At 49.6% G+C, this 23,996-nt stretch overlaps 1 protein-coding gene across 1 annotated transcript in view; it reads left to right on the top strand.

Moving 5' to 3' along the window:
• Nucleotides 1–23,996, top strand: part of SHOC1 (shortage in chiasmata 1) — a 525,180-nt gene that overhangs the window by 431,116 nt on the left and 70,068 nt on the right. Inside the window, exon 22 of the mRNA XM_075348066.1 lies at nt 11,395–11,506. Within this exon, the coding sequence (XP_075204181.1) occupies nt 11,395–11,506 (112 nt within the window). The remainder of the gene's footprint in view (nt 1–11,394; nt 11,507–23,996) is intronic.

Consider the following 23,996-nt stretch of genomic DNA (forward strand, 5'->3'; position numbering starts at 1 on the left):
GGAAAACTATTAACTTAAATACCACTCCTTTGCAAGCTTTTGTGATAAGCTACTCTTCAGACAGTATACATTTTGCTCATTAAATAGAAAAATTGCTGGCTTAAAGATTTTTTGCCAGAGGAAGAGGAGAAAGCAGTGGAGGATGAGGAAGGGATAACATTTCCTGGAAGGTCCAGACAGTCGTCGCACTGGCAGGTGTCACAAGAGCGTTTAGGCAATAGATGGAGGCGGCCTCATGTTAACAGAGAAACTGGTAGTGAAGGTACAGGAGCCGAGAATCAAATGGAGGAGGCAGAGGTGATGGGGGCACAAAACTCTGGAGATGAAGATATTGGACCCATCTCTTTTGACTGTGGTTGGTGTGAGGAGACACAGGAGGAGGCAGCAAGCTTGAGCATTAATCCGCTAACAAGTCAGCATAGACTTGGACCTCATGGAAGCATCCGACACATGAGCATTTTCTTGCTGCGATTTTTGCAACATGATGTCCGTATCATTAGTATTAGAAATAGTGCTGACTACTGGGTTGCCACTCTGTTGGATCCACGTTACAAGAGTCAATTTAGCAAGATGCTTCCACTTCTGGAAAGGGACGCGCAGATGCTGGAGTATTGAAACTAGCTTGTAGACCATCTTAACAGTACTTTTCCACAAGCCAGCAGGGAGGCATACAGCATGCATGGCAGTTCTAGTATTCCAACCACTGGAACGTCGCGTCCTCAATGCAGAAACGTTAGCAGCAGCAGCAGTTCAAGTGCCAGAACCAATTTGTATGCTTGTTGGAACACATTGTTTACAGCATTTTATGCACCAGCAGAACAGGCTAGAAGTCTGACACATAGTCAAGGACTAGAATGGATGATGCTGGATGATGCTGTATCTAGAGCTCAATATGGATGCAATAACTGTTGGACCCTTTTTCCTTTTGGTCTTCATAAATGTAAGTGTGGCTTGAGCTTGCCACTCACGCCTTGGACGTTTTGGCCTGCCCAGTAGCCAGCGTTCTCTTAGAATGTGTTTTCAGCGCTGATGACGGTGTATTGATGGCTAAGTGCAGCCACCTGTCCCCTAAAAGCATAGATTGCCTAATGATCATAACGATGAACAAGTCATGAATGTCCAGTGATTTGCCACCCCAGACCCAGACTATGCAGATGAGGCGATGGTGTAGTGCCAGGCTTCTTTGAGCAAAAGGCCTACATCTGTCTGTTATCTTGCTTGCTCTGGTGACCCAAAAAAATACTGTTTCAAGCCTTGTTCCAGTGCCGGGCCCACACTGCCATGTTGCTTTGTTGGCCTATCGGTATTGTGTGCCAATTGTGGCCACTTTTTCTGCAGCCTCACCTTAATGTTTGGTAATGTGGAGACCCCAAGTAGGGTCTCCAAGTTTGCTTTCGTCTGTAGTGCCAGTCTTCTAGGGGCAAGAGGAGGACTACACCTGGCACTCAGGCATTTCTTGATTTTTGAAATTTAAATGCTAGGCCACAGCCTGTGTTGTGTGCACTGTAATTAGCTGGTGATTTAAATCCCTATGGGGAGGAGCAATTGATGGTATTAAACTGCTGTTTTGGAAGCCAGAGACTAAAACATGTATCGCCAAATATTGTGGAGAGGTCACTGCCAGTGTTCTTTTTCCATAGTCTTCTCCTCCCTTTCCACATCTATTATAGAATTAATATGTCATCAGGAATATCCAGTTGCTCCTCTCTCGGTACTTTGGTAAGCGAGTTTCGTAACTGGCTGGCTCCACTCAACCTCTTATAATAATAATGATAATGTTGGCAATTGTTATTGCCATTAGAAAAATTTTAAAACACCATCCTAGTTCTAACCACCGATTTTACGTGGTGTTTAAAAAATTGTTAGTGTAGTCTGTGCCGCATGTTGCCAATTGTTATTGCCTTTAGAAAAATTGAAAAGCACCGGCTGCCTATAGCCACGTATTATTAGCGGTCTTCAAAAAATTGGTAATGCATCTTCCCAATTTAAACAAACAGAAAATTATGGCACATAATTTATGTATTGTAGGTACAGCCATGCAATCAAGTGAAAGCTTAGGGCCCGCAACCAACTCCATCTACAACAGAGAACACAGGAGAATGCAGAGTTTATAAAGGTGCAAATATAAAAACAATTTTATTTATATAGAAAAACACAGGAAAAACCATATATATATATATATATATATATATATATATAAAATGATGATGGCAAAAAATCACAGAAAGGAAGAAAGACTTAAATTTTCATTTAGACCCCTTGGGACTCAGGGTATCCGGTGCCATAATCCAGCTAGCTTCCCTTTTGGGCAAACACTTTCTTTATGTTTCCCCCTCTGAAGCCCCCATGTATTAAGTCAATGCCACGTACTCTCAGGGACCTAGCGTCACTACTATGATGCTGTCTAAATGGTCTAGGTGTGATGCACCTTTGAAAGTTGTCATTTATGTAATTGTTCTCATCTCAGGTGTTGCTGTGTAAGTATATAATCATGTAATGTGTATATTGATTATTTATATATTTATGTATCACAAGATTATAATTTTGTTCCTCTCACTGAGAACATTCAATAATAGATATTTTTCAGCACACGATATTCTTTGTTTTTTAACTTTTCTATATAAATAAAATTGTTTTTATATATTTGCACCTTTAAAAACTCCGCATTCTCCTGTGGTCTATCTTGCCAATTTAAATTACCTTTAGAAAAATTTTAAAGCAGCGCTTGAGTATATCTGTAATGTAGCCAGGAGCAGAAGTCATGAGCGAGGGTTGTAGTCCTCAGCCTGCCCCAATACGCTACAGACACGAGGGGCAGGTGTGTGGTACCTGATTTCAGCTGGACACTCCGGATTAAAGTCGACTTCTTGGGAGCCCGTTCACACAACACACACACGACCTTATCAGACATGAGTCCACAATCAGTTAAAACTTCAATGGCTTTACTGCATATTCATCTTAAACAATATTTCCAGTTAATATTCACAGGCTTGACACAACATTCTTTAACAGGTGGGATTCTGTTAGCTGCCATAATGGGACAGCCAAAATGTGTAGTACAGAAATTACCTGCCACTGGACCACTAATACATGTCTTGGCTTTTTAATAAAAAAAAATGGTCTACAGCCTGTGTGTTTGGTGGACCATAACTCCCTGCTGTTTGAAAGTCCTTTGGGAGGGGGCAATTCCCTATGGGGAGGAGGCAATTGATGGTACTGGACTGTTGTTTTTAAAGGCAGAGACTAGAAAATGGGTTTCCTAATGTTGTGGAGAGGTTACTGCCAGCGTTCAGGCCTGCCACAGGCCCTCTAATACATATCTTGATTTTTAACCATGAAATACAAAAAAAGTCCCAAAGCCTATGTGTTTGGTGGACCATAACTCCTTGCTGTTTGAAAGTCCTTTGGGAAGGGAGCAAGTCCCTATGGGGAGGAAGGAATTCCTGGTACTAGACTGTTGTTTGTAAAGGCAGAGACTAGAAAATGGGTCTATTAATGTTGTGGATAGGTTACTGCCGGTGTTCTTTTTCTATAGCCTTCTTCTCCCTTTCCACATCTACTATAGAATGAATAGGTCATCAGGAAAATCCTCTCTGCTCCTCTCTCAGTACTTTGGTGAGCGAGTTGGATAAATGACTGGCTCTATTAAACCTGTAGCTAGGGAAGGCCAAGTGCAATCAGGCTAAAAAACTAGTTTTGGCACTACGTCTGGACAACATCACATATGGTTGAACAGCAATGTTTAGAACAGGATTATGTGCTCGATGCACTGCTGCAGACGACACAGTCAGTATGTGATCACTTTTTCAAATTAAAATGATGGCCCACAGCCTTTGCATGGACCGTAACTCCAGGGGGTTTTAAAACCCTATGGCAGGGGTGGGGAACCTCCGGCCCGCGGACGGCATGCAGCCCGCCATGACCTTTTATGCGGCCCCCGGGCAGATTCCCGGGGGCGGCAGTGCTTGTGCCGTCACCACGGTCTTGCAGGCCGCCGGCCCTTTAAATCCACATATCGTCGCTTGTGCTCACCAATGTGTTCTCCTGCCGGCCAGTGCCAACATGATCAGGACTTACTTTGTGGGCGAATTTAGCGCTCTACGCTTCCGTACCACGGAAGCCTCACAGCTTCCAGCATTGTGTGCCCGCCCCTCTTCCCTCTGGAGCTCTGTGCCCGCCTTCTCCCTCCGATGCTGTGTGTCCGGCGCTTGCTATCCGGTCCTGTGAGTCCGATGCTGCTGTGTGCCTAGCGCCCGCTCTCTGCTGCTGTGTGCCCAGACCAGTGCTTTGTGCCCCTCCACCCCAGTTCTGTATACCCTCTCCCCCAGAGTTGTGTGAAACCCTCAGTGCTGTGTGCCCCCCCCCCATGCTGTGTATCACCCCAGGTTTGCGTCATCATCCCCCCGTCAGTGATATCAAGGCCCCCCCAGTCCTGTGTGCAGCCCATTCCCCTGTCCTGTGTACAGCCCATCCCCCAGTTGTGTGTGCAGCCCATCCCCCAGTGCTGTGTGCAGCCCATCCCCCAGTGCTGTGTGCAGCCCATCCCCCAGTGCTGTGTGCAGCCCATCCCCCAGTCCTGTGTGCAGCCCATCCCCCAGTCCTGTGTGCAGCCCATCCCCCCAGTCCTGTGTGCAGCCCATCCCCCAATCCTGTGTGCAGCCCATCCCCCAGTCCTGTGTGCAGCCCATCCCCCAGTCCTGTGTGCAGCCTCCCCAGTCCAGTGTGCAGCCCCCCACTCCTGTGTGCAGCCCCCCCCCGAGATGCCTGTGCCTCCCCCCAGTGTGATGTCTGTGCTCCCTCCAGTGATGTCTATTGATGTCTGCGCTCCCCTCAGTGATGTCTGCGCTCCCCCCAGTGATGTCTGCGCTCCCCTCAGTGATGTCTGCGCTCCCCCAGTGATGTCTGTGCACTCCCCAGTGATGTCTGCGCTCCCCCCAGTGATGTCTGCGCTCCCCCCAGTGATGTCTGCGCTCCCCCCAGTGATGTCTGCGCTCCCCCCAGTGATGTCTATGCTCCCCCCAGTGATGTCTGTGCCCCAGCCCCTCTTGTAATGTGTATGTGCCGCAGCCCCTCTTGTAATGTGTATGTGCCCCAGCCCCTCTTGCAATGTGTATGTGCCCCAGCTCCTATTGCAATGTGTTTGCCTCCAGTTCCTCTTGTGGTGTCTGTGCCCCAGTTCCTCTTGTGGTGTCTGTGCCCCAGTTCCTCTTGTGGTGTCTGTGTCCCAGCTCCTCTTGTGGTGTCTGAGTCCAAGCTCATCTTTTGGTGTCTGTGCCCCAGCCCCTCTTGTGGTGTCTGTGCCCCACCAGCCCCTCTTGTGGTGTCTGTGCCCCAGCCCCTCTTGTGGTGTCTGTACCCCAGCCCCTCTTGTGGTGTCTGTACCCCAGCCCCTCTTGTGGTGTCTGTGCCCCAGCCCCTCTTGTGGTGTTTGTGCACCAGCCCCTCTTGTGGTGTCCATGCCCCAGCCCCCCTTGTGATGTGTATGCCCCCTGCGTCTCCTGTGATGTGAATCTAATATTATGGGGATATCATATGTTAAAATACTTTTATCAATATGATTGGACACAAATGTATATTCCCATTTTCCATGAAAATTGTCTCAACAAGTCTCCTGTGATGTGTATGCCCCCTGCGTCTCCTGTGATGTGTATGCCACCAGTGTCTCTTGTGATGTGTATGCTCCCAACGTCTCCTGTGACTTACACATCACATTGGAGATGTTGGGGGAATATACATCACAGAAGGGGCTGGGACATATACATCACAGGAGGGGCTGGGGGCAGTTACATGTTCCCATCCCCTTGTGCAATGTATGTGCCCCCAGTGTCATCTGTGATGTATACAGGGTGATGGAGTGGGGCAGCAAGGTGTCATTGCCCTCCATGGGTAGGGGTAGGCCCTGAGACTCTGGATGATGCTACTGGCTGCCGTGAAGGGGAAATCACTCAGGTACTCACTCAGCCAATAAGCAGACGCTGACAACCGGGTAAACCAAGTCTCTGATTTCCGCTGCCTCTCAAAGGGGAGCTCGTCCGGGTCCCCTGCAGTGCTGCCTGGTGATCCGTGACCTGCCTCCTGGCACTAAGTTTAAATTCACCGTAGTGGCCCAGTAGTCTGAAACTTGCCGGGCCCCGCTCCCCACTGTGGCTAAGTGTGGGAGCCTGCTCTCAGGGCTCACGCTTGGGATTTTAGTGGGCTGCTTGTATGGAAGGCCCTATCCCCCTCATTGCGCTAGTGCCCCGATTCTGGAGTGAGTGGGAACAGTCCATAAAGGCTCTGTTCTCCGCAGATTAATTGCCGGGTTGCCTGAAGCTTCTCCCCGACCTAGGGTCTGTGTACCCCGCCATGCCTTCGTTCCCGGTCCGGTGATAGGACCAGGCTGCTTGACCGTTCTATTTAACTGGTCCAGGTGTCAATCCCCTGCGACCGAGGGTCCGACTCCTAAAGGTCCAGACCACCGTCTGCAACCTAGATAGCTTCTTCTGGGAACCACTACTCCCAGCCTCCTCCACTTCACTACTCCTCTTCAGTGCTACCCTTCTACACTCCTCACCTCCCCTTTTTCTGACTCCTAGGTGGGCAACCCTATTCCGCTCAAGCCACCCACTGGTGTGCCTGGTGGGTGTGGTGCAGGGTGTCTCTAGGATTTGATTTGCTGTTGGAAGCAGCACTGTAAGATGGGGACCCAGAACCATGAGTAATTTGAATACTGCACTAAAGAGAAAGAGTGTGCAGTACCCTGTGACGAACTGATAGTCCAGGGGAGTCACATTTATTCATGCTTTTCTGCCCTTGCTTGGAGGCACAGGGTTTTCTTGCCAGTCCCTGGCAGCGGGGCTCTCTTTTCACGCTCCTCCTGGGCTCCACCCACGATGGCATGTCCCTTCTTTTCCCGCGCTGCACAGTTAATGACAGCTGTAATTTTTCAATTAACGTTATTTACACAGTTCTTGAAGGCGAACAGTACCCGTTGTTGTGGGCACAAAATCCTGTTCATGACGCCAAAGTGCACGCGCACACTGGGCCAGGGGTTGTACTCGTCACCGGACTGGCGGTGGTGGTTTGGGATGTCATAGCGGCCTCGCCAGGCTTCGTGGTCCAAAGGTGTCAATAAAATGATGGCTAGGGATGGGAATGTTGGGAGTAGTTGTCTTTCGTGACGCCACCTGTGATATGCGGATATGAGAAGAGCCGCCACTGCGGGATGTCGCTCACCTCAGGGGCTGATGGTGTGATGCAGCTCAGGTGTTTCAGCTCTCTACAGGTAGAGCTCGCCCCAAGGATGAAGATGAGGGTCGTAGTCTATAGCGCCAGAGCACAGGGGCGACAAAGCCGGCAATGGAAGGGACTACACAAGGTCTGCGGTTCAAGTTCTTTACTCACTGTCAGATTATAGCCCTTGGAGTACCAGTTTTCACCAAGATGGGCTCCAGCCGATCCTGAATAATTCGGAAGCCAGTGCCGGTATTGTGGATGGTGAGCCCTTCCTCCTTGCGCGGTTTGTTATGGGTCCCCATGGCCTGTAGCTACACTGGGTCCCTTCTCTGTAGTTTTTAAGTCCCATCCCATCTAGCAGGCAGCGCGAGTCCTTTAATGGGGCTGGATCGTGGTCTCAACTCTGGCTCTATGTGCTGCTGTGCCCCGGGCACTTGACATATGACTCGCCCACCCCAGGGCTGTGGGACACCCGGTGCCGGGCCGGACTAGTCCGGTGGTAGTCAGTGGTGGCTGGGCCCGGCTCCGTGGCCCTGGTGGGTGTCAGTAGAATATGTGGCTTGAGTTAAAGTTTGTGTTCGTGACGCCACCTGTGGTCTGCGGCTATGAAGCCGCCGCTGCTGTGTGAGGCCTCCGGGGGATGTTATAGCATCAATGGTGGTACTGCTCCCCACAGGTGGAGCAATGCCCGGGGCACTGTTGGTGCTTGGGAGTGTCTATGCAGATGAAATAACAGAGGCAACTTCAAGGGTGCAGTTCAAGTTCTTTACTCACCATTCTTGTCGGGGCCCAGGGGCCTTGGACTGCTGGGACCACTGTCAGGGACCTCCGCCGTTTCTGGGTGATTCTGAGAGTAAAAGCCGGTACCCTTCTCTTTAGTGTCTCTATCTTCTGCTGTCTTCCTTAGCCTTGCCTTTGATAGGATAAACCTGGCTTGGCCTCCACTACAGCCTCCAGGCTGGGGGGTCACCTGTCGGCTGATTACCCCTTTTCTGAAAGGTGTGCTATGGGTTCTGGCCCGGGGAGTTTACAACATTCCCTGGGCCTCGGTTTTTACTGTTTGGAGATGATCTTTGCACTCATCCAGTCTCTAGGGACCGTCCCCTGTTGCAGCTTGATCCCTCCACCGATGTTCTTGTGGAACAGGCCACCGCAGCTCTAAACTGCCCTGGACAGCTCTACAGACTACCCGTGGCCCTGGGACCCTTTCTGTTCTCTGCGTGGTGTCACCTGGACCCTCAGAGTCCCAGGATCTTCACCAGGAAGCGTCTCTTTCTTCCTTTTCAGCTCCTGACTGACTTGGAGCTTTCTTTCCTTTCTCTTCTCCTCTTTGCCTGCCTCCAGCAGGCCTCCTTCTCCTTCCCCTCCCTCTCTTCGACTCCTTCTTCCACTACATGCTGGCTCCTCACTATCTCACTCCCTGAGGTAGACTACTTAAACTTGACCTTCCTCTCTGTGTCTGCTTTCAGATGGCTCCTCCCACCTCCCCAATTGCCCTGTGGGTGTAGTGTGGATTTACCAGGGGACCGGAGTTCACTCTCTTCCTCTCCCAGAATGGGGCATCACACCGCTGGATGGGGTGCAATGACCTGTGGCGACAGAAGCCTCAGGGGCGCCACAGATGGTCAAAGGAAACTTGAATTCTCCTTACCCAGCAGAATTATTAAAAGGACTTGAAGTTCCCCTTCATCTAGGGCTCTGCACCCTGTCTGCATTGGTCCTGGGGGAACTGACTCTGTATCCCCTCAGCGATCGTGTTCTCCTGTGTCCCACCAGATCCACCGGTGTTGCTGTTCTTCTGTGTGGAACTGCACTCTCTCCAGCCTGTCTGGAGAGGCTGGCTCCTCTCTCCTCTCCAGCTCACTAATCACTGACTCCTCTATTCTCTCTGTTCCCCCGGACATCACCCCTCCCCCTCCCGTGTCCCACAACTAGTGGCTAGGAAGGTCCTTACCATTAGGTGGCCATCCATGTAACCCAACCCTAGTCTGGTCCCCAGTTGGAAAAGGGCAATGGTGTGTATGTGTGGATGAGTGGTGTGGAACCAGCACTGACCTCCTCCGAACCCGGGATGAATACTGCACCTTTACTCAGGCGCAGTACCCTGTGGCGCCTGAAGCCTCAGGGGCACCACAAGTACACTTGCCGCAAGGGCGTCAAGCACCTCCAAGGCGTAAAGGGCAAGCTAAGGCCTTGTGCTTAATTTCGAGATTCAGAAGTCAAATGGAGCAGATCTTCCACTCAGTAAGTGGAGACGTGTGGAAAGGTACTCTTCAACTATGTTGTTGAAACACTGCCTCCTGCTAATATGCACCGTATCCTATGATGGGGCTGGATTTTGTGGCATGCTGAGGAAGTTTTTCCACATTTCAACCAGGCTACCTTTTCCTCTGAGGTGGTGCCAGTGCCCCAGCTGCGTTGGTGACTACCTCCTCCTCTGCCTTGTGCTTCCACTGAACCCCCACTGTCAGTAGTGTGTCTACCAGCATGCATTTGTATTCCCACATTTTTCGATCACACTCCAGTGATGGAAGTAAAGATGGCACATGAAGGTACTCTGCAAAAAGGCTCTGTGGAGGTACTCTGCAAACAGGCTCTGTGGGAGTACTCTGAAAAAAGCTCTGTGGGAGTACTCTGAAAACAGGTTCTGTGGCGGTACTCTGAAAACAGGCTATGTGGGGGTACTCTGAAAACGGCTCTGTAAGGGTACTCTAGATAAAGCTCTGAGGGGGTACTTTGAAAACAAGCTCTGTGGGGCTACTCTAAAAAAATTACCACGAGATGTCCGAGCTGCTGCAGAAAGTTCGGGCCGCTGTGCGCGTTTTCAGTGTTCACACCCTGTTGCTTGCCTGTCAGTGCTGCAGTGACACTTCTGCCTTCCTAATCACTACCCCATCTGGATGTATGGAGAGACTGTGCGACCAGCAGCAGGCAATAGTGGAGTTTCAGCTGTAGCACATACAGGTGAGTTGCCCTGCAGAACACCACTTCACAACCAACAAGTGGGCCTCCATGCAGGACGTGTGTGCTGTGTTGCACTACTTCATGTACTCTACGAACATGGCCAGCGCTGATGACATCGTCATCAGCATTACGTTCCCATTTCTGTCTTCTTGAAAAAACGCTTTGAGTGATGATGGATGAGGTAGTGGCACAGAAGGAAGAGGAGAAGAAACAGGGACCATTCACAGTATTATCATGCCAGTCATCCACACATCTCTCGGAGGATCGCTCCCTATACCAACAGTTGCCAGAGCCTTTTTAAGAGTACCCCACAGAACCTGTGGCAGAGTGCCCACACAGAGCCTGTTTTATAAGTATGCAAAGAGGAGTAACCTAACACTGTCCCTCACTCGAACAGTGCTCTGTCCCTACACTACTCAAAGCACAATGGCGACACACACCACCTATGATCTGTGGTGTGGTGCACTGGCCAATCACAGCCATGTCAATACTTAGCATGATTGTGATGGCTGTGGAAGTGCCCACAGCCGAAAAGCTTGTTAAGTTGCTGTGCCGCAGCCTTTCAACAAATGTTATTCAGCATCATACACTGAACTTCACCATGCACAGTCTGTGTTTGGATTTGAGTATCAAATATTAGCTGTCCAGTGTAAAACCCAAACTTTACAATTCGGGTTCGCTCATCCTTAATCACCAGGTTTTTGCTACCAAATCTGAGAGCAACATTGTATGAAGACAAAGACCCTCGTAAAGTCATCTGTCACTTACAAGTCTACTTGGTAAAATCACTGCTTTACCAGCAGGAGTTTATCACTAGAAGACTAACAAATCTGCTGCCATATTGTCCAACCATACCCACACCAATGATTGCCAGCTTTCAGCCTATGCACGGTGTACACAGCAAGCTGTAATTCAGTGGTGTGGGCAGGGTTATACAGAGATCAGCATTTTGAGAATTGGTAGATCTGCAGCTGACAAAACAGTGATTTTATTAAAATTGAACCAAGCAGCCCAGTAAGTGATACATCGCTGGAATAAGGCTCTTACCGTTCCTTTATGCTGTTTTCAGAAGTGGTAGTGAAAACCTGATGAAAGATTCCCTTTAATCAATATTACAGTTACAACCACTTTTTTTACCATTTATTTTTTTTTATCATCATGCTGCCAATGTTAAATATTAAAATGTATGTTTATATAACATTTTCTCTCTTACAGATATAATATTATGTTTATTGAGAGGAGCAACAACTCATCTCTGAATCTATTTGGAAAGAAAAGCCATTGTGCAATAATAACGGTTGATGTGTCCACTGTCATTATTATACAGGTATTACTGTCATTTTCTCAAAAGCAGAAATACTATACATTTCTAGGTAAAATTCATGCTTAGCGATGAAAATCAATTTGATGTCTTCCTAGTTTTTCAAAACTGAGAAATTAAAAGTACAGTATATCACGAAAATGAGTACACCCCTCACTTTAAAAAAAAAAAAATGTCTGAAGATATGACACTTTCATATAATGTAAAGTAGTAAGGCCAGAGATAAACTTGCATGTGACTCGCATGAGAATTGAGTAGGAAAATCAGCAGGGCCTGCCGCTTTCTGGACAGTTGCGAGCAGCTTTATAGAAATATGGCCGAACAGTGTAAATTTCGTATCCCCTCTAAATAACTCAACAACCAGTGATGGGCTGAGTCACAGATAACCGAGACCGGCGGGTCAAATCGGGTTAATAAAAATTATGATTCCGGCCTCGATATCTGGCCGAACGCCAGTCCCCATATAAGTCTATTGGGACCAGAATCTGGTGACTAAAAATGGTGGTAGAAGGAATAGGGGAATAGGAGCAAGCGGGCTATACTTATCCAGGCTCCAGAGCAATCTGTACACGGTTTCCAGGCTGCTCATTCACTTCTGGGGCCGATCATTGCCTTCATTGCATATGCTCTACTTTCCCCACCCACCGGCATCTGTGATTGGTTGCAGTCAGACGCACCCCCATCCAGCATGTCTGACTGTTTCCAATCACAAATGCTAAGTGCATCTATAGTGGTATAGAAATAAATAAAAAAATTGAAAAAAATCGGCTTAGTGTCCCCCCATATTATGATAGCCAGCTGTTAGGGCCAGGTGGATGGGCAGACCCGGGAGGTGGATCCACTGGGCCGAACTCCCCGATGAGGGAAAGGAGTCCGGTAGCCGGAGCACTATAGGTAGCAGGACAGTCCGCGCACAAGAGCACCATGGAGAAGTCCCTGGGACCACGGGGTCACTGATGGTAGTCCGGGTGACGGAGCTCAGGTTCGGAAGCCGGGATGATGTCAGGCGGGGTCCGGAACCGTTGGAGCGAGAGGACGGGTCACCGCAGGGAACAGAGATGGTACGGACTGTCAGGATGGCAGATAGGCAGCGTTCGGGGTTCGGGATTCGGCAGAACCGGATGGCAATGCAGGATCGGCTCTAGAAGAGAGAGAGGTAAGTATCTCACAGGAACACAAGGAGACCTGACTCCTAGCTTGGGAAACATGAAGAACAGGCCCCGCCCCCTTGGACATTAAACCCCTTTATACCCTGTACCTGTGTGCCTCATTTCCTGTCAGTGGACACTGGCCCTTTAAGAAAGGGTCAGTGACCGCGCGTTCGCCCTAATGCGCATGCGCGCGGCCCGGGTGCCAGAAGCCAGGGCAGGAAGCTGAGAGGAGGAAGCAGCAGAGCCGGGCTGGGGCTGGGAAGCCGACGGGCGCCGGGAGCGGGGACCAGGAGGCCTGGGAAGCGCGGGCAATGGAGGCTTGAGAGCGGGGAGCGTGGCAGGTGAGCCGGGGAGCGGAGCAGAGGACCCGGGGAGCGTGACAGTACCCCCCCCCCCACGCCCCTCTCCCCGCAACCGGGACAGGAAGGCACGGATCAGAGGAGTACCCACATTCTCCCTGGGCTCCCAGGACCTATCCTCAGGACCATAGCCTGCCCAGTCCACCAGAAAGAACTGTCGACCCCGTACGGTCTTCATGGCCACGATATCCCTTACCGCATAGATGTCGTCATCAGCAATAGGAGGAGGAGCCGGACTGGCAGCAGCGGAGAAGGGACCAAGGACAACCGGCTTGAGCAGAGAGACGTGGAAGGAGTTGGGTATCCTCATCGTGGCCGGGAGCTGCAGTTTGTAGGAGACCTCATTGATCTTGCCGAGGACTTTAAACGGTCCGATGTAGCGAGGTCCCAGCTTGCAGGATGGTAACTTCAATCGGACGTACTTGGAAGCAAGCCAGACGAGATCTCCGGGGGAGAAACACGGAGGATCCAGACGTCTCTTGTCTGCGTGTCTCTTCATCCGCAGGGATGCACGTGCAAGGGATGCCTTAACTGAGTCCCAAATGGTTGTAAAGTCACGGACTACCGCATCAGCAGCAGGGATATCCGAGGAAGAGGATACAGGCAATGGGACAGAAGGCTGAAGTCCGTAGACGACATGGAAGGGAGAACTGGAGGAGGACTCACTGACGTGGTGATTATGGGAGAATTCAGCCCAAGGAAGAAGCGTGGACCAATCGTCATGATGGGCGTTGACGTAGTGACGTAAGAAAGAGGTCAATATCTGATTGACCCGTTCCACTTGGCCGTTCGACTGAGGATGGTAGGCAGAAGAAAAGTCCAGAGTTACTCCCAGATGTTTACAGAGAGCCCTCCAGAAGCGGGAGGTGAACTGAGTTCCTCTGTCGGACACAATGTGTGATGGAAAGCCATGCAAGCGGAAGATGTGATGTATATAGGCGTCCGCGAGTTCCTGGGCAGAGGGCAGTCCAGCCATAGGGACGAAATGGGCCATTTTAGAGAACCGATCCACCACGACCCATATGACTGTGTGTCCGGAAGACAATGGCAAGTCCATAATAAAGTCCATCGCAATGTGTTGCCAGGGAACTGAGGGTATAGGCAGAGGCAGAAGACGGCCATATGGCAGGTGTTTGGGCGTCTTGTTCCTGGCACAAGAGGAGCAGGCAGAGACAAAAGAGGCGACGTCCGTGCGAAGGGATGGCCACCAGTAATGACGTACAATCGCACTCCAAGTTCTCTTCTGACCAGCATGACCGGCTGTTTTCGAGGCATGGCCCCAGTGTAACACTTTTTGCCTGTCAGTCTCAGAGACATAGGTCTTCCCGGGCGGTATCTGGGCCAGGGTGACAGGAGCCACCGGAATAATCTTACTTGGACAGATGATGGGTTGGGATGTCTCCTCCTCCTGCTCCAATGGCATGAAAGACCTAGACAAGGCATCAGCGCGTACATTCTTGTCCGCGGGTCGGAAATGGAGCTGGAAATCGAACCGGGCAAAGAACAAGGACCACCTGGCTTGCCGTGGGTTCAGTCGCTGAGCAGACCGCAGGTATTCCAGGTTCTTGTGGTCCGTGTAAATGATCACGGGGTACACTGCTCCTTCCAGAAGATAGCGCCATTCCTCCAGAGCCAGTTTAACTGCCAATAGCTCTCGGTCACCGATGGTGTAATTGCGTTCAGGCGCTGAGAAGCTCTTGGAGAAGAAACCGCAAGTCACCATCTTCCCGGAGGAGGACTTCTGCATGAGCACTGCTCCGGCTCCCGAGGAGGAGGCATCCACCTCCAAGGTGAACTGGCGGTTTAACTCCGGACGGTGGAGTACAGGAGAGGAGGCAAAGGCCCGCTTTAGAGAGCCAAACGCGGCGTCGGCCGCGGGTGACCAGTCCTTTGGATTAGCCCCCTTCTTGGTCAAGGCGGAGAGAGGAGCAGTCAGAGCAGAGAAGTGAGGGATGAACTGGCGGTAATAGTTGGCGAATCCCAGAAAGCGTTGGATTGCCTTCAGTCCAGAAGGAGGAGGCCAGTTGAGAATGGAAGAGACCTTCTTTGGATCCATCTGCAGTCCGGTATCGGTGATGAGGTAACCCAGGAAGGGGAGAGAAGACTGTTCGGAGACACACTTCTCGTACTTGGCGTACAGACGATTCTCTCTCAGTCTTTGTAGAACCAGTTGCACGTTCTCTCGGTGGGTCTGGAGGTCCGGAGAGAAGACAAGGATGTCATCCAGATATACCACCACACAGACGTAGAGAAGGTCCCGGAACACGTCGTTCACTAATTCTTGGAAGACTGCTGGTGCGTTACACAGGCCGAAGGGCATCACGCAGTATTCATAGTGCCCATCGCGAGTGTTGAACGCGGTCTTCCATTCGTCCCCCGAGCGGATACAGACCAGGTTGTAGGCACCCCGAAGATCCAACTTGGTGAACACACGAGCTCCTCTGAGCCGATCAAACAATTCGGGGATGAGCGGCAGGGGGTACTTGTTTTTTACGGTGATTTGGTTCAATCCCCGGTAGTCTATGCATGGGCGTAAGTCGCCCTCTTTCTTCTTCACGAAGAAGAAGCCTGCTCCAGCAGGAGAGGAGGATCTCCGAATGAATCCCTTAGCCAGGCTCTCTGTGATGTATGTAGACATGGCCCTTGTTTCGGCTGGAGACAGTGGATATATCCGTCCTCGAGGTGGTGTAGTTCCCGGGAGCAGGTCAATGGCACAGTCGTAAGGACAATGTGGCGGAAGCACCTCTGACTCCTTCTTATCAAAGACGTCCGCGAAGGACCAATAGGCTGAGGGCAGTCCCGGTGGGGACTCTGGAACCGGAGGTCGCCGGATGGGTTGTATGGTCTTCAGACAGTTCTCATGGCAAGAAGAGCCCCATCGAGTGATTTCACCAGTGCCCCAGCTGACTGAAGGTTCGTGTGTCCGTAACCAAGGAAGACCCAGCAGGATTTGATGTGACATGTGTGGGAGGACGTAGAGAGCGATGTTCTCGGTGTGCAGAGCACCGATACGCAGTTCAACCGGCCTGGTGATCCAGGAGATGGTGTCAAAGAGGGGTCTCCCATCCACAGAGGCAATCACTAGGGGTTTGGCGAGTGGAGTAACAGGCACCTGGTACTTGTCCACCGTGGCCTGCTGGATGAAATTGCCTGCTGCCCCAGAATCGAGGTACGCCTCAGCCGTGAACCGCGTCTCTCCCGTTGTCACTTGCACAGTCCATGTAACCGGGTCTGAGAGAGTCCCAGCACCTAGGGTGGCCTCTCCTACCAACCCTAGGCTTTGGAGTTTCCCAGCCTCTCTGGACAGGAGCGTAGCAGGTGTGTGCCCTCTCCGCAGTAGAAGCAGAGACCCTTGGCGAGCCGCTCTGCTTGACGTTGTTCAGACTGTCGCACACGGTCGATCTGCATGGGCTCATGGACGGAGACACCAGATGCCGTTGACTGGAGTACGGCGGGCTTCTGCGGAGGAGAGGAATGCCGTACCGGACGTCTCTCACGGGATACCTCTTTGGACCGCTCCTGAAAGCGGATGTCCACTCGAGTCGCTAGGGTAATCAGGGCGTCCAGGGTGGATGGTACGTCACGACCAGCCAGCTCATCTTTGATTCGACCCGAGAGTCCTTCCCAGAAGGCGGCGGTTAGGGCCTCGTTATTCCACCCGAGTTCCGAAGCCAAGGTGCGGAAATGGATGGCGTATTGACCCACCGTCAGAGTTCCCTGACGTAACCGGAGAAGAGATGAAGCAGACGCGGAGGCGCGTCCGGGCTCGTCAAAGGTGCCGCGAAAGGCCTGCAGGAACTCCTGGAGGTTCTTGGTCATAGGGTCCTCCTTCTCCCACAAGGGGTTCATCCACGCCAGTGCCTCGCCCTCTAGGTGAGACATTATGAAGGCGACCTTGGCTTGGTCGGAGGCAAACAAATGCGGCAGCTGCGTGAAATGGAGGGAGCATTGGTTTATAAACCCCCTGCAGGTCTTGGGATCTCCGGCGTACCGGGGTGGTGAGGCCAAACGAAGTCTGGAAGCATCCGAGGAGGCTGCCACGGGAGCTGGAGCCGTGGATTGACTAGTGGAGGCCCGAGGCGCTGAAGATGTGACCGATGCTTGTAGCGTGTTCAAGCGGGCGTCCACGGAAGTCATAAAGTTCAGCATGCGGTTCTGGACTTCACGCTGGCGTTGGAGTTCCTCATGCAAGGCCGCTAGTGCTTCGGCGGGATCCATGGCCTGTTCTTACTGTTAGGGCCAGGTGGATGGGCAGACCCGGGAGGTGGATCCACTGGGCCGAACTCCCCGATGAGGGAAAGGAGTCCGGTAGCCGGAGCACTATAGGTAGCAGGACAGTCCGCGCACAAGAGCACCATGGAGAAGTCCCTGGGACCACGGGGTCACTGATGGTAGTCCTGGTGACGGAGCTCAGGTTCGGAAGCCGGGATAATGTCAGGCGGGGTCCGGAACCGTTGGAGCGAGAGGACGGGTCACCGCAGGGAACAGAGATGGTACGGACTGTCAGGATGGCAGATAGGCAGCGTTCGGGGTTCGGGATTCGGCAGGACCGGATGGCAATGCAGGATCGGCTCTAGAAGAGAGAGAGGTAAGTATCTCACAGGAACACAAGGAGACCTGACTCCTAGCTTGGGAAACACGAAGAACAGGCCCCGCCCCCTTGTACATTAAACCCCTTTATACCCTGTACCTGTGTGCCTCATTTCCTGTCAGTGGACACTGGACCTTTAAGAAAGGGTCAGTGACCGCGCGCGCGCCCTAATGCGCATGCACGCGGCCCGGGTGCCAGAAGCCAGGACAGGAAGCTGAGAGGAGGAAGCAGCAGAGCCGGGCTGGGGCTGGGAAGCCGACGGGCGCCGGGAGCGGGGACCAGGAGGCCTGGGAAGCGCGGGCAATGGAGGCTGGAGAGCGGGGAGCGTGGCAGGTGAGCCGGGGAGCGGAGCAGAGGACCCGGGGAGCGTGACACCAGCACAGATAAAGCATATGGCTAGAAGCTGAGGCACCCATCCATGTGCTTATCTTGGCTGTATATCAAAATAAAAGGAACCAAATGTGGCTTTTTTTTTTAATCATTTAAATAAATATTTAAAAAAAAACATTGCGGGTCACAGCTGGAAGTTTCCACGGCCCTCTACCTGTGACCGCAGTTAATCTCACCTCAGGGGACCTCAATGAACACCCAACTCCAACTGCCATGGCACCAGGGCAATCAGGAAAAGCCATGTAAAGTGCTAGGATTCTCACATCAAATTGATTCAACAATTCTGGGTGGCTGCAGGCTTTGTGGTGACCACAAAGATGCAGCCAAAAAAAGTTGAAATCTCATAGACTTTGCTGGGGAAGGAAATGGATGCAGTTTGATGATCCAAACTGCGCCAAAAAATGCCGCAAAAAACACAGCCTGTACATGGGGCCTTAACCTGAGACCGTGAGAACCTCCATCTGTGGCTGCGGCTAACATGGGTGACATCACCGCTAATCGCGTGGCTTATTCAGTCTCTGCCTGAAACTCACAGCACGCAGTCATGTTCTACGGTGCTCATTGTGACTTTAGATGTAGCAGAGCTAGAATCATCGTGGGACCTGGTGTGGATTAATAAAGAGGGTTAATAAAGTGGTGAATGAAAGTGCTTTTTGTCTTTTATTTCAAAAAAAGGATTTTTTTGGTGTTTGTGTTTATTTACTTACACTTACAGATTAGTAATGGGGTGTGTCTCATATATGCCTCCCAATACTAATCTAGGGCTTAGTTGCAACTGTGGGCTACCATTAACCCCTTATTTCCTCGATTGCCACCACACCAGGGCAATGCTGGGATTGTCGCATGTAATGGATGCGGCAATCCTGGGTGGCTGCAGGCTGCTATTTTTAGGCTGGGATGGCCCAACAAGCACGGGTCTCCTTAGCCTGAGAATACCAACCCCCAGCTGTCAGGCTTCAGCTTGGCTCTGTATCAAAATTGGGAGGGATCGTACCCTGCTTTTTTGCCGCATGCGGTTCCTCTTATTTTGATACACAGCTAGATAAGGTAAGCACACAACTGGGGGCTGCTGCCTATAGCCGTATGCTTTATCTGTGCTGTGTAGCATAATACACTGTGTGCAGAATTATTAGGCAAATGAGTATTTTGATCACATGATAATTTTTAGACATGTTGTCCTACTCCAAGCTGTATAGGCTTGAGAGCCAACTACTAGTTAAGTAAATCAGGTGATGTGCATCTCTGTAACGAGGAGGGGTGTGGTGTAATGCATCATCACCCTATATAAGGTGTGCTTAATTATTAGGCAACTTCCTTTCCTTTGGCAAAATGGGTCAGAAGAGAGATTTGACAGGCTCTGAAAAGTCCAAAATTGTGAGATGTCTTGCAGAGGGATGCAGCAGTCTTGAAATTGCTAAACCTTTGAAGCGTGATCACCGAACAATCAAGCATTTCATGGCAAATAGCCAACAGGGTCGCAAGGAGCATGTTGGGCAAAAAAGGTGCAAAATAACTGCCCAAGAATTGAGGAAAATCAAGCGTGAAGCTGCCAAGATGCCATTTGCCACCAGTTTGGCCATATTTCAGAGCTGCAACGTTACTGGAGTATCAAAAAGCACAAGGTGGACCATACTCAGAGACATGGCCAAGGTAAGGAATGCTGAAAAACGACCACCTTTGAACAAGAAACATAAGATAAAACGTCAAGACTGGACCAAGAAATATCTTAAGACTGATTTTTAAAAGGTTTTATGAACTGATGAAATGAGAGTGACTCTTGATGGGCCAGATGGATGCGCCACAGGCTGGATCAGTAAAGGGCAGAGAGCTCCACTCTGACTCAGACGCCAGCAAGGTGGAGGTGGGGTACTGCTATGGGCTGGTATCATCAAAGATGAACTTGTGGAACCTTTTCGGGTTGAGGATGGAGTGAAGCATAACTCCCAGACCTACTGCCAGTTTATGTAAGACAACTTCTTCAAGCAGTGGTACAGGAAGAAGTCGGTATCGTTCAAGAAAAACATGATTTTCATGCAGGACATTGCTCCATCACATGCATCCAACTACTCCACAGCGTGGCTGACCAGTAAAGGTCTAAAAGATGAAAAAATAATGACATGGCCCCCTTGTTCACCTGATCTGAACCTCATAGAGAACCTGTGGGCCCTCAGATCTACAGGGAGGGAAAACAGTACACCTCTCGGAACAGTGTCTGGGAGGCAGTGGTGGCTGCTGCACGCAATGTTGATCGTAAACAGATCAAGCAACTGACAGAATCTATGGATGGTAGGCTGTTGAGTGTCATCATAAAGAAAGGTGGCTATATTGGTCACTAATTTTTGGGGGTTTTGTTTTTGCATGTCAGAAATGTTTATTTCTAAATTTTGTGCAGTTATATTGGTTTACCTGGTGAAAATAAACAAGTGAGATGGGAATATATTTGTTTCTTATTAAGTTGTCTAATAATTCTGCCCAGTAATAGTTATCTGCACAAACAGATATCCTCCTAAGATAGCCAAATCTAAAAAAAACCCACTCCAACTTCCAAAAATATTAAGCTCTGATATTTATGAGTCTTTTGGGTTGATTGAAAACATAGTTGTTGATCAATAATAAAAAAAATCCTCTAAAATACAACTTGCCTAATAATTCTGCACACGGTGTATGAGCTGACCCTATGTCAATTTTATATATTTTTAATGTACGATAGACCCGCAGACAAGGTCTGTGATTGGAAGCGTCAGACACGCTGTCACTTAGCGTGGGGGCACGTTTGACTGCAACGAATCACAGACGCCGGTTTATAGGCGAAGCAGTGCATATGCAATGAAGGTAAGCAGTTACAGCTGTGCTGGTGACTCTGCAAGTATAGTGCACTCATTTTATTCTTTATTTTTACTTTGGGTTTTTTATTACTCAAGTGCCCAGCAATCGGGTACCTTTGAACTTACGGGGGTATGTCCAGGTCTGCCTATCACTATTTTTCACCCATAAAATAAAAAATGCATTGTCAAAAACGCATCAAAAACACATGGAAAACGCATGGTAAATACATGTGTTTTTGGATGCGTTTTTGTGATCACAGGCTGCTTTTTTTCTGACCACATGGTGCAGTTTTGTGGTGAACACAAAAATGTAGCGTGTGCCCACGCTGCGGATTTACCGCGGATTTTGCCGCGGATTTGCCGCGGATTTAGGCTATGTGTCCACGGTAGAATGTACCTGCGGATTTTTCTGCATGAAAATCCGCGACTTTCGCGGCAAATCCGCACCTTATTTTTGCCGCGGATTTGCTGCAGATTTACCTCGAATTTGCTGCGGATTTTGATGCGGATTTTTTTTTTTCCCCATTCTATACCCAAAATCCGCACCAAAATCCGCAACAATAATTGACATGCTGCAGATTTTTCCGGATCAAAATCCGCGGCAAATCCGCCGCGGAAAAATCCGCAGCATGGACACAGCATTTCCAAAATGCTATGTGCCCACGCTGCGGATTTACTGCGGATTTTGCCGCGGATTTACCGCGGATTTACCGCGGATTTTCCGGAAATCTGCAGCAGCGGCACTTCCAAGCCATTTCAATGGCATTTTGGAAATGCTGTGTCCATGCTGCGGATTTTTCCGCGGCGGATTTGCCGCGGATTTTGATCCGGAAAAATCTGCAGCATGTCAATTATTGTTGCGGATTTTGGTGCGGATTTTGGGTATAGAATGGGGAAAAAAAAAAAAATCCGCATCAAAATCCGCGGCAAATTCGCGGTAATCCGCGGTAAATCCGCGGCAAATCCGCGGCAAAAATAAGGTGCGGATTTGCTGCGAAAGTCGCGGATTTTCATGCAGAAAAATCCGCAGGTACATTCTACCGTGGACACATAGCCTTATAGTCCAAAAAATACAGTATTCATCATTTACACACATGAAAGCTTTTTCTGAAAAGTCACCTGAAATTTTAGTTACAGTTAAATATTTGTTGCCAGATTCCCGTTTTTGGTGGTATTTTCCAACATGCTAATGGATTTTGGGATTCATCTCTCCTTTCCTGAATTATGTTTGCAAGAAAAATAAAAGGTGGAAGGTTGTTTAATACTATAAAAAGGGTTGTATGAGGAATTTGGCAGCTGTTAAGGTACCGTCACACTAAGCAACTTACCAGCGATCCCAACAACGATAGGGATCGCTGGTAAGTTGCTAGGAGGTTGCTGGTGAGCTGTCACACTGCGACGCTCCAGCGATCCCACCAGCAACCTGACCTGGCAGGGATCGCTGGAGCGTGGCTACACGAGTTGCTGGTGAGCTCACCAGCAACCAGTGACCAGCCCCCAGCGCCGCGTGGAAGATGCTGCGCTTGGTAACTAAGGTAAATATCGTTAACCAACCCGATATTTACCTTGGTTACCACCGCACGGAGCTACACGTGCAGAGAGCAGGGAGCAGCGCACACTGAGCGCTGGCTCCTTGCTCTCCTAGCTACAGCACACATCGGGTTAATTACCCAATGTATGCTGCAGCTAAATGTGCACAGAGCAGGGAGCAGCGCACACTGAGCGCTGGCTCCCTGCTCTCCTACTTACAGCACACATCAGGTTAATTAACCCGATGTGTCCTGCAGCTAGCTACATGTGCACAGAGCAGGAGCTGGCAGCACAGGCAGTGAGAGCGGCGGAGGCTGGTATCGAAGGTAAATATCGGGTAACCAAGGACAGGGCTTCTTGGTTACCCGATGTTTACATTGGTTACCAGCCTCTGCAGAAGCCGGCTCCTGCTGCCTGCACATTTAGTTGTTGCTGTCTCGCTGTCACACACAGCGATGTGTGCTTCACAGCAGGACAGCAACAACTAAAAAATGGCCCAGGACATTCAGCAACAACCAACGACCTCACAGCAGGGGCCAGGTTGTTGCTGGATGTCACACACAGCAACATCGCTAGCAACGTCACAAAAGTTGTTCGTTAGCAGCGATGTTGCTAGCGATGTTGCTTAGTGTGACGGGGCCTTTAGTCAGCCATCACTATGTCATCATCATAAATGTGCCTAGATGTTAATGGGAAATTGTCTATTTTATAAGTTGATTAAAGGACATTGTATGGCTGATTTCTTGCATTTCCATGTCTTTACATTTAATTTTATGAAGATTATCTGTAAAAGTTAAGAAAAAAATATTATGTGAAGTAACAAATATTTACTTAAAACAAGTAAAAACGTAGAAATGTATGCATAACACACAAAGAAAGAAAGAGAATGGACCCTCCAGCCCTTCTCTCATTTGTTTCTGGAGGTACAATAGCTCTTTGTAAACGCTGCTGAGCTTTGAGCGTGCTTCTATGAATGTAGAAAAATGTGCCATGATTTCAAAATGTCCATTTAAAGCATTTATAAATAGAGGTTGAAGTTGTTTAGATTTGCCTGTAGAAAATTACCTTGCATTACAAGGAAATTGACTCTGAGAATACAACTAGGAATTCAATGGCAAGTACTTTAAGAACAATTAGCTATAAAACATTAAAAAGAGAAATGCTGTACAAGATAAATTCTTTAAAGAAAGCACTATCTAGACACTTTATGGAAATAACAAAGAAGTTAAACATTATAGAGGATACTTTCTTAAAGACAAAACTGGTTTTCGACAGTGTGGTCCTGGGTAAATTTTAAAGTGGGGCCCCAAATGCTAAGGTACTGTATCATCACATGGAAGCATTCAGAGTGCATTTACATGAGTCGATGTAAGGCAATTAAATTAGCTCAGATTGACAACATTGAAGATGATCATTGGTGAATTGTTAAACTGTTCACTTAAGCCGACAAACAATTACTAATACAATCACTCTGTCCCCATAAACAATATACTGTATTTTTTCACCTGTTTACACAGGGCCATGCACAGACATTGACAGTGATTTTTATACTGCCCTAGCTGTAGTACCTGGCGTTGCCCACGATAGTAACTAAGTGTCTCTCCCACTCTCACTCTCCTTCTCTCTCTATCTGTCTTCCACTCTCACTTG

This window comes from Anomaloglossus baeobatrachus, chromosome 1 (genome assembly GCF_048569485.1).
Source record: "Anomaloglossus baeobatrachus isolate aAnoBae1 chromosome 1, aAnoBae1.hap1, whole genome shotgun sequence".
NCBI lineage: Eukaryota > Metazoa > Chordata > Amphibia > Anura > Aromobatidae > Anomaloglossus > Anomaloglossus baeobatrachus.